The sequence below is a fragment of the Motacilla alba genome, chromosome 4 (assembly GCF_015832195.1).
Source record: "Motacilla alba alba isolate MOTALB_02 chromosome 4, Motacilla_alba_V1.0_pri, whole genome shotgun sequence".
Lineage (NCBI taxonomy): Eukaryota > Metazoa > Chordata > Aves > Passeriformes > Motacillidae > Motacilla > Motacilla alba.
Window position 1 is genome coordinate 10,184,206 of NC_052019.1, and position 17,089 is coordinate 10,201,294.

At 39.4% G+C, this 17,089-nt stretch overlaps 1 protein-coding gene across 1 annotated transcript in view; it reads right to left on the bottom strand.

Moving 5' to 3' along the window:
* Window positions 1-14,215: 14,215 nt before the first annotated feature.
* Window positions 14,216-17,089, bottom strand: part of CPZ (carboxypeptidase Z) — a 34,105-nt gene continuing 31,231 nt past the window's right edge. The window contains exons 10-11 of the mRNA XM_038136600.1: window positions 16,750-16,849; window positions 14,216-15,047 (exon numbers count right to left, since the gene is read on the bottom strand). Coding sequence (XP_037992528.1) covers window positions 14,692-15,047; window positions 16,750-16,849 — 456 coding nt within the window. The 3' untranslated portion in view covers window positions 14,216-14,691. The remainder of the gene's footprint in view (window positions 15,048-16,749; window positions 16,850-17,089) is intronic.

Consider the following 17,089-nt stretch of genomic DNA (forward strand, 5'->3'; position numbering starts at 1 on the left):
CTGCCTGCCTCAGAAGTAGAGCTTGCTATTAAAAAAATCCCAACAAAACATTAAAAAATTGTACTGCTTTTACTCTTAACTGCTGCCAGAGATTTCCAGTATATTAATTTTGCATTTGTCTAGGCATTAAGATGCCATTATGTGGAACTTTTCTGAGTATATTTAAACCCCAGTATATGATATGGCTTTATATACTAAATTTTCAGTACAAAGAGCACTGTTGTTGAAAGTGGAGGATTTGGAAGTGCTTGAAGGCTTACAAAGTCACTTAGGATCTTATGTAAAAGCACAGTCCAGCAGCTCTCTATATAGGCCAATATCCACAGAGGGATTTAAATCCCTGAACAGACTGGAGGGTTGGAGTGCATTTGCTCAAATTTCACTCTTCAAAACTACCACTCTCTTTTCATCTGCCACTGGAAACATTTACATTCTGTCAACATGTCTAATGCCCCCTGAGTTCTGCTCCTGCCAACCCCCCAAAGCCCCTCTCCTCAGGGTGGGGGTCTGGCAGTCCTGCTGGGAAGATGGAGAACAGGAGCCTGGGCTCTACAGGTGCCTTTTCCCAGCAAACACCTACCACTAGCTGGGCTTCCCCAGTAAAGGTGGACGGCCCCTGGAGCAGGTCCCAGCTTGTCCTTACTTGAGCAATGCCACGTTGCTTATTTCTCCCTGTGGCATAACAGATATTTCAGTACTTCCATGAAAAGTGGATCAAACTGACCCCTGTTTCAGGAAGACTCTCCCACATAAGTTTCACCCACTCCATATCCCTGGAATATCCCTTCATATCTCTAGGAAGCTTCCCTGGGGACAGGGTAGTGCTCAATGCAGTGGCTTCCCTCAGCTCCAGAGGGGTTTAGGTAAAGCCAACACCAAATCCCAGTAAAACTGAAAAAAGAGGGACTGACCTGTAAGGAAAGGTCTGCTTGTAAACCATAAGGAAAGGGAGGCACTTCATCCACCTGGGAAGATTCTGGAGCTGCTGGAAGAAGTATCTTGTGCCTTGATCACTCCCTAAGGAGTTGGAAAAGTCCATGATTAAAACTTCCTTACTTTTGGCAATAGAGGTCATAGAATCTACAGACCATGAACGCCAGGTCATAGTCTACATCCAGCCTCAGACAATACAGTATTTACAGGCTCTTGCCCTCAATTCAGTGGGTAGAGAGCTCAGTGCCAGGCCTTGCAGAGCCATCAAATATCCACTGCATAAAAAAATGCAGTGGAAAACCTCCCTTTTTTATATATATACTCACACTTTTTTTTTTTTTTTTACTTCCACCATTTTGATTTCAAGTGCCAAAGGTAAATATCCCCCTAATTTGAAATACTTCCTCATTTTCTGTTCCATCTCTGTGGGGCTATTTATTTACATACAATATTCATTGATATGGCAGAAAAAATCCCTAGATACTTACATTGTATGGTGATATCAGTTAATTTTGAAAAGACAAAAGGATCACCTGGACTGCTTTTGAATAAAAATGAACTCTGTATAAGCAAGATTAATATTTCTAATTAATCCAACCTGTGCCAAGGATCACCTGGGCAGTAAGTTTTTGTCCTAGTAAACAAGCCTTTGAGGCTACATTTCATTTCACAGGTAACTATTTCATTTCACTGCCTCAGCATTTCAAAAAGAAGAGATGTAGCAGTTAAGTAGCACTTCTTCCCAAAGATGACATTGAATGTAGTATTTGATGAAATACATCCCATAAAGCTTCTCTTTTTAAAGGTGGTATTTCTAAGAAATGGGTTCTGTAATTCTATGTGAATATTACAGCCTATTGCACTTTCAATTTTTCTTTATCATTTATTGGAAGATTTTAGCAAAATGTATCCATTTGTAAAGATGTAAATTTGTTGGGGGAAGGTTGGAAGAAATCTCAAATTTTCTAAATTCTGGGAATAGGCACTTATTATTAGAAAAAAAATGCATAAATTTATCTCCACTGAGGAATTAGTTTTGGTAAAACGCTTACTTCTTTTTGATTCCATAAAACCTACATGAAAGACCAGCCTTAGGAAAGCTCTAAATGCACAAAATGAGACATGAACTGGGTTAGAGCTTCCTCCTTCTTATGTGTCAAAGCCAAAAAACCTTTAGACAAACAGCAGTGAGAAGCCAGACTTCCTCAGTTCCAATGTTCATCAACCACCTCAAGCTACTTACCAGACATGAAAGAAATAAAGAGGCCAAGAAGTCAGTGAAGGCAGTTACAAAATACTTGGTAGCACACAGCCTAAACTATTTAATGACATTTTTAGTAAATGTTCTTTCTGCCAAATGTAGTTTTCTTCATCATCAGATCTGTCTCCATTAATAACGCATAATGGCACTTCAAAATTATTCTTGTGAAGAACTTTCTTAATAGGAGACATCAGCTTTGTTGATTGCTACAGAAGTCTGCAGAACTCGTTTTTTTGTGAATGTACGGAGTTCTTTATCTGAATATTTGCAGTTTAAAACATCACTAGGAAATATGAGAATTCCCACCAGAGCTCCATCCCGAGAGGCTGAGGTGAAATCACTGGAGACACATTTCTATGATCCTGACCTAGGAAGAACATTGTCCAATCTAGTCTGTGATGAGAAAATATTTGAAACAGGGACAAATTTCTCACTGACCTCCTCTTCCCCCACTAAGCTCACATTCTTCACCTCCACTTCATAACTTTTCATGGACCCAGAAGAACAACAAGTATTTTCTCCATATGTTTCTGCTCAAACTCTAGTTCCATTTGTAGAGAGGTTAACTTTCCAAAGAAGAAGGGGCAAGAGTATAAAATCCACATTTGTATAAGAAATAACAGGCAAGAGTCTGGGCATTCAGATGCTTGCAGGAGTAGAAAGTCTGAAAAAACCCAGATACACTTTCTAGAACACACATTTCATGAGATTTCCAGGAGGTTCTTCAGCTCCTGAAATAAAGTGAAATATTTTTGCCTATATTGAAATGTGTCACTTTATTCTACTTCTGGATGAAATTTTGGGAAGTCTTGGAAATTAACATCTGGTAGGAAAAAACAATGTGGGAGGGAAAAAAAGCCAAAAATGTTTGTTTCATCCATGCATTAACGTCCCATCAAAGTTTCATAGACAAACTTTACTATAACTTTAAGCTAATTCTAAATATTATAAATTAAAAATTATAGATTAAATGTACTAGAATAAATCTGGGTTTCTACTGAGCACTTGAGAAGAATTTCTAAGCATCAGATATTTCTCTCTCTCTTTTTCATCTCATTTATCTGCTAAATACTGAAAACATTAATTATGTGGTTATCATAACATGATTATGTAAAAGGAACCAAGATGAGCACTACACTCAATCATGTATAAAATAAACAAACCACAACCAGGCAGATGGCACATTTGGGACCTGACAGTGCCCTGTGAAGTAATTTGCTGTTTTGAAACTGAAAGAGCAATGTCTGCACCACCAGTTTAGCACAAACATTTCAAAACTACCTTTTCACTCAAACAGGTACAAGCTTGTTTGTCATGGTCATGCTTCCCAGGCTCTCTACATAAATTTATGAAGCACGACTTTCAGATCTGCACTGATTTAACATTCAGGTAATTTCTTTACCTTTAATGTGTTTCCTCCCAGTTCCCACCTACTGCTCTGAGGGATAAGAAATCTCATTCCACTCATTTAATATTTCATTGATTGCACTTTAAATCTTCAGCATAGCCATGCACTGCTACTGGGAGGACAAAAGGAAACACTGTATTAAGATAATATTGATTCATTAACTAAAATAAAATGAAGAAAAGGTCAATTGGGGCAAAGTTAGTGCAAGGAAATGCATCTCTGGCAGTTAACTGTTGTGATTCAGCTTCCGACAGCTGCAGAAAGGGCACGGAAAGAGACTCTCCAGTGTTCACTAAATGTGCCATTACTGTGGAGTCATCAAACTGCCTCGAGTTGGGTTTTGTCCCCTAGGCAATCATCACAATTAATTGGGCACGCAATTTATCATAGACTAATTAAGTGGCTTCTACTGCATTTATCACTGCTTGTAAAGTGAAGGAGCTCATTTTGACTTTTTATTTGTAACACTGGCAATGCAGTTTAAAACATGATTCATCACTTCTAGATGGGTTTTAGATTCCCAGCATCTGAACACCCTTGCGCCCAGGAGGGAGCAGCACTCCATCCCAGTATTCTGGGGCACATGTATTTGCATTTCCAGGAGTACTAGGCTGATTTCTGAGGTAAAAGTCCTTGATACACATGGATTTGTGGAAGTTTGTGTGTGCATATGTGCTCATGCAATTATCTCTACTTGCCACTTGACTTTTGGTCAATGGCAATCAAAATCTGAGAGATGGAGAAAGATCTCAAGGGAAAGAAATCCTGCTAAGGCTCCGACTGAGAAGGTGACTTCACAGTAAGTTTATCCTTGCTTGGACATGGGGGATCTTCTTGGGAACTCTACCTTGAGTCACAAACCAATAGGACACCAGGCATCCTTGGTTCCACTGCCCACAGATTCATGTGTACTCACCACTGCTCCTCCGTGCTGTTACGACTTTCTGCTGCCACCAGGATATTTGCTTTGCTCGTACTGATCTGGGAGTCCTTCTATATTTTTTATTTAAATTTACTTAAAGAAGATAGCAATTTCAAAGGAAACCCCATTTGAACCAGTCTTCATATTTAGAGCTATGTCACTTTTAAAGACAGGGCAGATCAGGGGTACCTGTGTGTTCATGGTGGCATATAGCTCTTTCTGAAAGGTGTTTTTCACCACAAATCTTTTGAGTAGACTCTCTCCTGGCTTATTCCTACTGATATTGCTAGTTAAGATGAGAAAATTCATATTTGTGTGTTTTTTTTCTGGTGTAACACATCCAGCAACATTGAGCCAGGGTAGGCATCCCCGTCTCACCAGCACTGCCTAAGGAAATAGGAACTGAGCCAATGTCTTGGCCCACCACTCCAAGGCCAGTGTTGATGTAGACAGTCAGATACTTGAAAAGCTCCAGGAATGTGTACAACATCTTTTAGTATTCCAGAGTTTACCTGTGTGGAATTGTCTACAGAGAAATAAAATGCATAAAGTGATGAAAGATGGAGGAATTTGAATTCAGATGATTACAATAAAAAATCTGTTCAGTGTTGTTTTTGTAAATGGCATAAGAAACCAATCTATTCTTCAGCAAGACAAGGCAGCTTAGCTACTTCATTGGATTATTAGGGCATCTTAGCAAATACTCCTGAGTCCACATAAATACTACTCCCATATGCTCCTAAGGGTTGTGTGGTCTCTTCTCTCAGTCTGCACACTCCAAGGTTAGCTTTACACAAAGAAAATCAAGATTGCAAAAGCATTCCTCAACAAGGAGACATTTCCCATTTGGTCCTCAGTTCCTCATTGTATTTCCCACCCACTTAACCACAATATTCATTTTTATAAACCAAACTGTCAAGAGCATGCCTGCACCACCCTTTTGCATTTTTAGCATGGATTAAATAGAAGAAAACAGTCTTGTGCTATTCCAGCTTCAAATCTCTGCATTTACATCCCTATTCAAATAGATTATCAGTCATGGTTAAGGGTGGAGGATGTATTTAATGGCATAGCTCTGCTCCATGCTACTATGCCAAGTGGTGATGAGTTGCCCAAATTACTTTTAAGCCCAAGTACATGTGGACACTGGAAATTGTCTAGCAAAGCTGCACTGTGTTCGTCAAAGTTTTTGTTCCCCTTCACTTTTTGACATGCCACAAGTTTCTCAATTTTGCAGCAGCAGGAGAGCTGAATGGATATTAGCAGCAGCAGGAGGAAAGAAGAGGAGTTCCTGACCTTTACTCAAGATGCATCTTCAAAGAAATGTAAGACTTGGAGCTATCACATAGTCTAGTGTAGCCTGAAAGCTTTCTCACAGTCTTGGGGCCAAGATGCCATGCCTGCTTCATGTCTACCTTTTGCCAAAATCCAAGAGCCCGCCCCTACTCAAGAAAGCATTCAAACTGATATTCAGTGAGGGGCAAATGGCCAGCTCCCACTGGAGAGATTTCTACATCACAGTTTCTGAAAGCTGTCCCTAGACTCAGCAGTGAAGCTTAGCTTTATTTAGGTAGTAAATTGCAACATCATCTTAAGAAAGCTAACATTAAAATATCTGCAAACTATGAAAATCACTCTATCAAGGTAGAATTGGAGCAAAGTACTTGACAAGAGTTTAACATGAAAATTGACATTAAATAACTCATGAAGGTATCCACTGCTATATAATATTTTTAGGGGTTATTTTAAAGGAGACACTGTTTTTTGTGCATCAGAACCATATGCCTCTGCATAAGATCACAAGTTGAGATTTCCACCAGTATGCCTAAACTGCATTTCTTAGCATAATGGAGACTTTCTGAGAAATCCCTGAGCAGACAGGTCTTTCAGAGGAATGAATATGTGGTATTATGCTGCTGTTGTTTTCCATCAATGAAGTGGCCAGAATCTGAATAAAAGGAGGGTGGAGAGAGAAGAAGCAGTGTGGACCTGCCTGGGAAAAATGTGGGGGTAGTGTCACTGGACAGCAACCTTTAAAGGAGTCTCTCCACCCTTTCACCATATTCAAGCAGTAGTAAGATACACTGGAGATTGGACTGCTGGGTTATGTAGAAAGTTACACTGGTGTTCATAATGGTTCCCACAAACTTAAATGCTAAGGTCTACAGAGCAGATATTTTAGGTCAGATTATTGTCCCTGTTTCTAACAGATTCACTTATCTGATTTTTCAGTCTACCATGATCATATTTCTGTGAAGAAAGCTAAGCATCTTCAGGATTCTGTCAAAGAAGAGCTGCAAAAAACAGCAACCCCTGTAGCTCTGCAAAAAGAAAACTTGGTTTTGCAAACACTAGCAATGCAATGGAAAGACTGTTTTTTACAGTTCCTTCCCTGTGTCCTTGGAACATTTCTACCTGTCAGTTTTCCAAACAGTTCTTTAGGATCTTCATGAGACATTTGAAGACAAGCTTCCTAATTTGTAAAATTTATGGGATTCAGACTAAGTGCCAGTCAAAAATTATCGTTGTAAGTCACAGAGACCTAGGTCCATTCTCTTATTCCTTTTTTGATTGAACATAAACCAGATGGAGCTCTGCTCTCTTACACGTTCCTGCAAGTTTCCTACTGGCAATAGGGTTTTGGCAGAAGTTTTATAAATAAACATATATTTCTACATGATAATGTGGCAGGAAAAGGACTTGAAATGGTCCTTGGTAGAATTTGCTAGTACCTTTAAAGGATGGGATCCTCAAAATTCACCTCGGGGTGTGTAAAGACGAAAGATTTATCCATTTTGTCAGTGAATTTCTCTAATTAGCTACATTCATGTTTCTGTGTGTGCCAAGAATTGTGCCAGAAATTGCCACTATGTTGGAAAATTGGAGCCTGGGTAGAGTTTTTATGTAAATGTTTGCATCTAAGGTAGTGCATCATTTTCTGCATTAACTACAAACTGATCTTAGAGCTAATATCTTGGTCGTGTGTATTTGCATTAAAGTCTAGTGAGTTGATGCCTTCCACAGGTCTCTTCACATGTCCAGTCTGATAAATGTATTTAATACACTTTAGCAGTGGTGAGAAACCCTTGAAAACAGGGAGAATAACTATGGCATTTTTAAAATAATTTTTTAATTTTATTTTAACTTTAGAAATGGAAGTGTTCAAGGCCAGGTTGGTTGGGGCTTTGAGGAATCTCTTCTAGTGGAAGGTGTCTTTGCCCTTGACAGGGGGTTGGTACAAGATGAAATTTAAGGTCCTGTTGAACCCAAACCATTCTAGGATTCTCTGATATTATGATTTATTTAAAAAAGATCAACTTCAGAAATATCAAGTAGCTTACCCAGAAGGGCCTAATCACTAGAAAATAGCCCAGTAAGAGGCAATATGTGGTTCCAGAGCACTTTTTATGGAGGGAAGAGCTGAGGATGTATCAGCTATACTTTAAACAGAGGGATATTCAAGGCTCTGCCTTCTCTAGCTGGGTTTTAAATGCAAGTTGACACAGATACTGCAGTCTTTCAGATGAGCAACATGAGTGCTGACTGGACCAAGCCTTTCAGGGGAGGTAGTCAGAGGAAAATCCAATTTGTGAATCCCAGCAGAGAATGAAATACGAGCTGTACCCCTGAGCAAGCCATGACTGATGATTTTGAGCAAGCTGACAAGTAGACATTTAAGTGAGTGTTATTAACATCAGAAGAAAGGTATCCTGCATTCTTTTGGTGCACAAGTTGGAGTAGCTGAGCAAGGGTTCTGAGATTTTAAAATCTGGACTTGTCCAATTCTTTTGCCTAAAATGAAATGGCCTTCTGGTGAGAAATGGGTTTTCATGAGTCCTCTACACAAATGGGACAAATATTTTGTTAGTGATTTCAACTGACTGCAGTGATTTATTTCCTACAGACAGATGGGTCTGCATTCAGTTTTTAAAGTAAGTTTCTCTGTTCTCCATTCATATTTTAACATTAATGAAAAAAAAATTGTCAAAACAAACTTCTCATTTCCTGGTTACCTACTGGAGGGCAGAAGAGTTGCCTTGAGCACTGCATTAGTCACAAAACAATGTTGTTTTAGCTGCCATGCCTCTCCTTTTGTTTGATTCTTGGTAGTCCCAACCACTAAGCCTACTGATGCTTAACTTGCTCAGATCTTGCTTTTAATTATTTAGTAATTCTGTTACTGAAGGTCTGCACCTTGTGAACTGCCTAAGTCTGGTATTTCACATTAATAAAAACAGAAGAACTAACGAAATCACTTGCATTAATGTGCTAATGCTAATTTTTGGCAGGAAACTTACATATTCTTATTTTGGTGACATCAATGTTTCATTCAGTTTAGCTGATAAAAAATTAATGAAGAAAAATACCTTAGGTTTTGTGACTCACCTGCTTTTGAAGATGAATTCTGAAGATATTATTTGATTTTAAACAATTTATTAAGTCTTCAGAAATAATAACCAAATTAAATAAAGACAATATTACTTTTTTATTTATAATGGCTTGAATATCTTTCTGATTGCAATGCAAAATAATAAGTAGCACATGACATAATTTATAATCCATTATTGTTTATATGCACACTCTATAAAAATATGCCTCCATCTAAGTCCATGTGCATGTGTGTGTGCATAAATTAAGAGAAGTTCAAAATGAACCTTCTCATTTTTGGAGTCCTGGTGGATGACATTTCAAATTCAATAAATAGAAAAAGCCTTTTCCAATATAGAGTTCATTTAGAGGATTGTCTGCATGAGTGAGAAAAAGAGTAAACTGCATTGTGGGTTAATAAAGGCTCATGGCATTTCTTAAAGACCCAGGAGAACTTGCACCATGGGCACAGGGATGCAGAGACACGTGGGGACCTCCCCCAGTGCTACCCTAGCCCTGGTACAGGACAGGATGACATCTCAGAACTAAACCCTGGAAAGAGGTTGTTATATTTGTTCAGCTGACACAGACACAACCACTGGCATTATTCTTCTTCCCAAAAAGAGCTTGTGATGTACCAGCACTGCGTGGAGGTGGCCACTGGTCTGATCCAGACCAGAATTTCCTGCATTCCTCTCTGCTGCTCTGCCTTTCTCAGCCAAAGGAACCATTTGCAGTTAGTCCAGCAAGAATTTACCTGTGAACACAGTCATATCACCTCAGAAAAGCATTTTTTTCTTCTTGCCCCAGGGAAATAGTGATGTTAGTACTTGGGCTGGTTTGTTCACTTCCCTTGGGTGGCAGCTCTGCCAGCAAAAGTCCTCAGCACCTTCCTGCCCTCAAAAGACCCCCATGTCCCTGATCTTCTGATGACCTGCCCTGACTTCTGGTCAATGTGAGCAGGCCTGGGTAACAAGTCTGCGCCAACTTGGTTCTTGTAAGAAAGGCTGATGAGAAGGGATAATAAAACCATAATACAACTATTCACGTCTGATAATCCTCATCAGATGGATTTACTTCATGAAGTTATATCATCACCTCCCTGCAAAACAATCTCTTATCTTTTTCAGTAGCTTTTGCTGATGGGACTGCCAGCAGCTTGTTAGGAAATATCTCACACCTGCATATGAAATAGGCAAAAAAAAATTGTCCTCATCATTACAATATTTTTTTATTGAAAACCCTGATGCCTCGGGAAATTCAAATGCCACTTATTGTTGTAGGCAAAGCAGACTTGATTTGGTGACAATTTTATTGTTAATAAAAAATGGAGTAGCATAGTAAGTAGCAAGAAAGGAAACCAAACTAAAAACACCATCGCCACCCCCTTTTCCAGGCTCTCACATTCAGATGTAAGCAGACTGAGACCCAGGATCCAAAAGGTCACTAAAGAGCCACTACAAGAGAAGCCCTTCTGGTGTCACCTAAGCATGAGGGATGGCTGGAGGCAGAACACCTCCTCACAGAGGTCTGGCTGCCCCACCAAAGAGGTCAACGAGGAGCCCTTTGCCTGCACAACTTGAGACTGCATGATGTCAGAAAAGACAAATGTCAAAGGGGATCTCTCCTCCAAGATGCTGTGAAGACAAAGACAGCAGGGGAAGTATAGTGCAACCTCCCTATCCACTCCTTTTACTCTGTGGAAGCTTCAAAACGCACATATTAGAGTGAAGGAAAACAGCATGAGAGTACGTCTGACAGGAGCTTTGTAAAGAGGTGTATCAGCTTCAGCTCACATTTCCATCCAAGACACTCAAACAGCTCCGGTCCCTGTTGTCCTCCTCTCCCAAAGGTTGAATCTCCAGTGCTTCACTGCTGTGGGATGAACTCCCACCCATGACAGAGATCTCCCAGCCTGTCTGCAAGCATCACCTCAGAGACACACAGACCTGTCTCATTTTGATGGATGCTTTTGTAACCACTAAAGACATCTCTGGCTTGTTTTTGAATTGCAGAGCAATACTAGCCTGATGGACACAAAGAAGTGGCACTGGCTTGGCAAACTCTGATCGACAGCTGGTTCACAGTACTTCAGAACAGGCTGCAATATTGTTTTGGAGTGCTTCCCTTTAGCTGCTAAACCGAGGCATGAAAGGGAGAAAAACTGCATAAACACTGTGAAAAATGATAGCAGGAAGAGCTTCTAATACTCAGTGGTTTTGACAGTTAAAGCTCTGTTTTCAGCAGTTTGCTTAGGACACCTTTCTCTTCTTTCCTGTCTTTAGGAAAACAAAGATGCTCCTTCCCATATGTGGGAGGCCCAATACTGGAATACAATTTTCTTACAGGAGATGAAGATGTAAACAGCTGCAAATTTTATGCCTTTGTTTATTATTGCTATTTTTGATCTCAAAAGTTTTTATGAATCGAACAAACAGACCCAAATCTTCTTTTGTATAATTCATGCATACAGCTTGTGATTTAACTGCTGATATTTTTTTAATGTGTTCTTGGCTTTTTTCTGGCATGTGGGTGAAAGAGAAATTGCACATATGACATAAGCAGAGCTTTCTCTTTGCTCTTTATGCTTGTAATGCTGTTAGCTAGACTTGCATGCTTTGACTTGGGAAGATTCATTGCTGGCAGAGCAGTGAGGTCTGGACAGTTGGCAGGTCAAAACATATATTAGTGTGATTGTGCAGAAAAGTTTGGCTCCATGGTAAAGAAGATCCCTCTGAAATAAATATGGAGACTGGGAAAATTAATTATTAAGGAGGATGTTGCAAAAACATACATCAATACTGTTCAATATGTGGTTGGAAGGTAATTGAAAAAAATTATGTAGACTCTGACTTAAAAGGAGAGGGAGTCTGATGAACACACACTATAATTTCTGACAGCACTGTCTGGCTGCTGAACCTGTCAGGATCCAAAGCAGCACTGGAAAAAGGCCAAGCCCAGTCTCCAAGGCAGGGCTCAAGCATGAAGGAGACTGCCAGAGAACTTTGGTTATTTCTCACTTCTTTCCTATGTTACTTTCACTTCACTTGTAGGAGGGCATGTTTCACTGAAGCATTTTAATCCCTCTTTCTATTTAAAAAGTATTTAATATTCTCCTAAATTTATGTTCCATTAAACTCTGTACATGAGCCTCTTACAGAGGTGCATGAGGGAGCTGATCACTGTGTTCATTTCCACATATTAGTTACAGAGCTGCCTACAGCTGCTTAAATTTCACTACCACTTAAAAATCCTTTGAACCATATTATAGTCATGGAGTGGGTTATTTTGGGTTATGTCTTTTTTTTTCTTTTTTTTTTTTTAACAAAACTGTCTGATATTAAACACATATTGCTTGATTTAAATAAACACTGGAGAAGATTTATGCAATCCAGTTCAGGATATACATCCAAGCCAATATTTTCTCTTAAATATATATATAGAACTAAGTCTGTATTAATCTCAAATAAAAATAGAATGGTGATACTAATTTTGATTACATTGTTACTTGGCTGGCTTTGGCCAGTCTTCTTTCTTTCCTTTTCTTTCTTTCTCTTTCTTTCTTTTCTTCTTTCCTTTTCTTTCTTTCCTTACTTCTTTCTTTTTCTTCCTCTTTCTTTCCTTTGCTTCTTTTCTTTTCTTTCTAAAAGCACCAATAAATAAATCCTAAATATCATCTAAAGTAAAATGGATATTTGGGAGCTAGTAAGTCATTCTACCAGTCTTTTCCAGCTCCAAGGGAACTGACAACTGAAGGATTCCTCTCATGAAAAAGATTAAATAGCTCCAGAAGACTGAAGCACACCTTTTCCCAAGAGCCTCACAGTTACTTCATTAAATGCAGTTTAATACATCCCTTCTATACAGGCTGTTGAGTGTGAACCTGCAGAAAGTTCTGTTCTTAAATTTTCTCTGCTGGCCACCTCTTTTTATGACTGAGGTGGGGAGAGAGGCTATTTTTGCTCTCTCATACAATTTTCACTACTATACCATAAGTGGTATAGTAGTACAGCAAACTACTTTTTCAAACTGTCTCAAACATAAAATGTCTTTACAATCTACTCAGAAATCATATTTCCCAAGTCTTGACTCTCATCTAGTTTTTCAACTCAGGACTGCAGGAAAGAAGTGGATTTTCTGCACAGTCATTCTGTTTTGCATTTCAGCAGGCTTGGGTTTACTGTGATCACTTGAAAAAATTCCTAAATAGGTCTGTGAGAATCTAGGAAGTACTTAGAGAAAACACCTGTCTAAGCATGCAACAAATTATGTGCTTAATAAGTGCAGCTAATACTTAGCAATTTAGCATATTGTTCAGATTTTGTTCGCTTCACCACTGTTTTCATAGGAAGCTGGCTTTGAAAAAAATGACCAAAGAAAACAGTAATAATACCTATTACTGGAAATAAAGTTTGGAGGTGTATCTCCTGCTCAATTTTCTTTGGCATATTTAGGGTTCAAAGTTCCTTTAACTTGGCAAGACTGGGCAAGGAACACTTATCCATGTGCATGCAGTACATTCACTCCCATATAATTACTTTTTGCTAATGCTCTGAAATAATTTTCTTTCATTTTAACATAGTCTCCAGTCCTGCAGACATCCAAGCACATGAATAACAGACTCCTAACTTCAATCAGATTACAACTGGGAATAAAGTACTTAGCCATGTGCAGCATCTGGTTGCAGAATGAAGATCATTCATCTCTTGGGTCTTCCTAGGAAGCTACAGAATGAGATATGTGCATGTGGACTATGGGATTCATGCAATGGGGTTGCTTTACCTAAGATGAGCAAAAGAAGTTTTTAGAATTCATAGGGCAATCCACACAGCTAATCCAGCAGCTCCTGCAGAGAGTATATCAGCTCCAACAATCACACCATTCACACACTGTGGCATTTAGAGGGGGAAATACAGTCTGTAGAGGGAGTTCATTAACAGTCCAGCCTAAAAGGAGGTGTGGGCCTATGTGTTTCATCAAAAACAAGGACTTTTTTAATATATATCCCCTTAAAAAATACATTGCATCTGATATTTGAGAGAGAACAGCATCTTGCAAGACCACTATTCACTGAGCTTTACTCAAGTATCTTGAAAAGAAGTTTGATTTCTTTGATGTCTACGAGTTTCATTAACGTGTACATAGGCTCAGAACAGTGTATGATGTTAAAAACTTCAGTGTAATATGTCACACTTTAACCAAAATTCCTCATGAATTATCTCATGTATTTTTCTACATCTGCACACATTTATAGTATGTATTTCCAGCAGTAAAGGCATTTTCCAGTATTTTGCTAAATACATTAAAAGCTTATTTTTAAAATTTAAAAAAGACCCTATATTTTGAGCTTTTATTAGAAGAGGTAACAAACTTAATATGCTAATATAAAAAAGGAAAATAAAAGAGTTTTCTGAGTGTTTCTGAATGTTGTTTTTAGTATGTTATCATTAATGTATTAAAACATGTACAAAAATGCATTAAAGGATCAGGAATATTTTCCTGCAGGTACTTAGAACCTAATAAATAATGAATGTGATGATTAACTACATGGGCAGAAGTACAGAGCATTACCAAGAAAAAAACTGCATAAAATCTGGCCTTTGAATGGATGCGCACCGTTGTTTTTAATACTTAAAAGCCCACTTGAATATACTCAGTTGTGTGTGAAGAGAAAACAAAAGAAGCAAGCGTGCTTGAATTAATATTATATTTTCAAATGAAACATTTAAATATTGCCAAGAGCAGTGAGGGTGTCCGGAAGGGCAGCGGAGTGAGGCGAGCAGAGCGTGGCGCCATCCCTCAGCGCTGCTTGAGCAGCCACAGAGGTTTGTGCAGGTCTAGAGAGCTGAAGTACGACCACCACCAGGGCTTCTCCCTGCCCGCTGCCGACCCTCCGCGAGCCTCGGCCTGCCCGTGCTGGGCGTGAGGGTCAAAAAGTTCCAGTGGGTCGTGAGGGTCGTACGCGTCCTCCATGGAGCGCCGCAGGAGCTTGCTGGGCCAGGCCTCGGCGGGCCGCAGCACGAAATCCACGCGCCCGGCCTGCTTCATCCTGGCGGGGATGGTGACCCTCTTCATCACGCGGCTGTAGCCTGGCGCCTGGGCGCTGATGATGAACGTTCCTGGAGGCAGGAGCCGCCAGTAGTCACCGTCGGCAGCTTGGGAAAAGGACAGGCACAACAAAACTGAGCTGAGTTTTTCACCTCGCAGCCCCTGTAGCTGCACACACAGCCGTGGGCACACAGATGGCAGCTAAGGGGTGGGCCATGAAAGCAGCTCAGATTTTGGAAAATGTTTGAAGGCAAATTCTTGATGACAAAAAAGAGACTTTGCCTGTGAAAACTTGGCCCTTGGGAGGTAATGGAGTAAAATTCACATACAAAATGTCACTACCTGCTGTTTCTGTATCACAGGGAAGAGATGCTTTCCTTCATGCTGCTTTTCCCAAGGGCACAAGAAATAACTCCCAAAGAAATCAATTAAAACTAAGTGAAACTTAAGAAAGCAAAATCAGAATCCAGGCTGCAATATATACACATATATATATATATATATATTTAAAATGTCTAAGGAGTTAAGAAATCCCTCTTTTAATTAAATTACATTCAATTCCTTTGCAGACATTCTTGCATGTAAGACTTTGGACTTGGTGCTGCAGCTGGTATAAATTGCCATTAGTGTAAAATGGATGTAAATTTCCTCCAGCTGAAGGTTAGACCCTGTAGGCCTAAAGCAGGGAGCTTTAAAACTGAAAAATTTATTTTTCATTTTATATTTCCTTTATTTTGAATGGCAAGTCTCTAAGCTCAGTTAGTGTTGCATTAATACTATTTGCTCATGGAATTTCTTAGATCTTTTTAACACTAAAATAAAAAAACTTTTTAACCATATGACATTTTTAACCCCACCTAACTCAGAGCAAATTCACTCTTTCCTACAGTGTAAACATATTTTTATTTAATTCTTAATCCTTTAAAAGTCAACTGCCAATGGGAAGCCATTGTCTGGGAAGAAGTTTGAAAAAGACCCTAATTCATGCCAGAGTCTCCCACCAGCCTCAATAATTGTCATCATCTCCACTATTGTATCCCCTCTAATGCAAGTTTTTTTGAAAGCTGGAAAACATCCACTACATTATAAGCCATTCTGGCTTTCCATTGATTCAACAACGATCATTAGACCAAAATGTAACCATTCATATCTTCTATTTTGCACTTCTATTGCCCACCCTGTTCTCACTGAAATCAATAATGAAAAAGAAAGCATTGATTTCAGGGACAGCCTAAGAGCTCAGGACTTTATGACTGTGAAAAGTAGCAGTTGTATATGCCCCAATATGTGTTTATCAGTTGGTGACAGGTATAAAGTGGACATAATTCAATGTTCTAATAGTAATTGTCCAAAAATTGCACATATTTATGCATTTCCACATGAACAGGAAAGACTGTGGACCCTTCAATTTCTGCAATTATTCTAGTTGTGAAAATTAGAAGGGGTCCTACTGCAGTCTACAACATGTTCACAATATCTCAACTAACTTATTCCATCAAGGCTCCACATGCTGAGTTACAGCCTCTGAGCAGAGCTGTTGCCATATTCCCCCAAACACTAGCTTTGGTGGACAGCAGACTGTTCCAGGTGGAATTTTCCACATCAAGAGCTCCATCATCCCAGTGACAGGACAGACTTAGCAGTCAGCTTGACGTATCTTCTTTCTTGTTATTCCAGAAGAGAACCCCCGCCTGAGCCTTCAGTTTTCCATTAAGGTGTCATTTCTATCAAACATGATAATACTTTTGTAGGTTAAGCTCCCACTACTTTCACTCTGCCCTGGGAAAAATCCTAAACCAAAAATATTACCTGTGGTGACATCATGCTGAATGCCCCTGACTGAAATACGAGCATTTTTTATTGGGTTGCCAAACTTATCGGACACAATTCCTTTTATCCCCCGATGAACCTGGCAAAGCAAAGCAGAGTTAGATGGGAGTCACTGCAAAACCACCTCCTCCTTACAAGGAAACCTTTGTAGAGAGGAGACAATTGTCAAAAAGATCATCCCATTCAGAGGCTCTCAGGAGATAATGCCCCTTCAGATCACATTGCCTATTTAGGGAGGTCCAAGGGGACTGAGGGAAAGGGAAAATGGAACCAGAGCTTTTTTGGGATAGGTATGTGGCTCTGCTTGGAGAGACCCTTC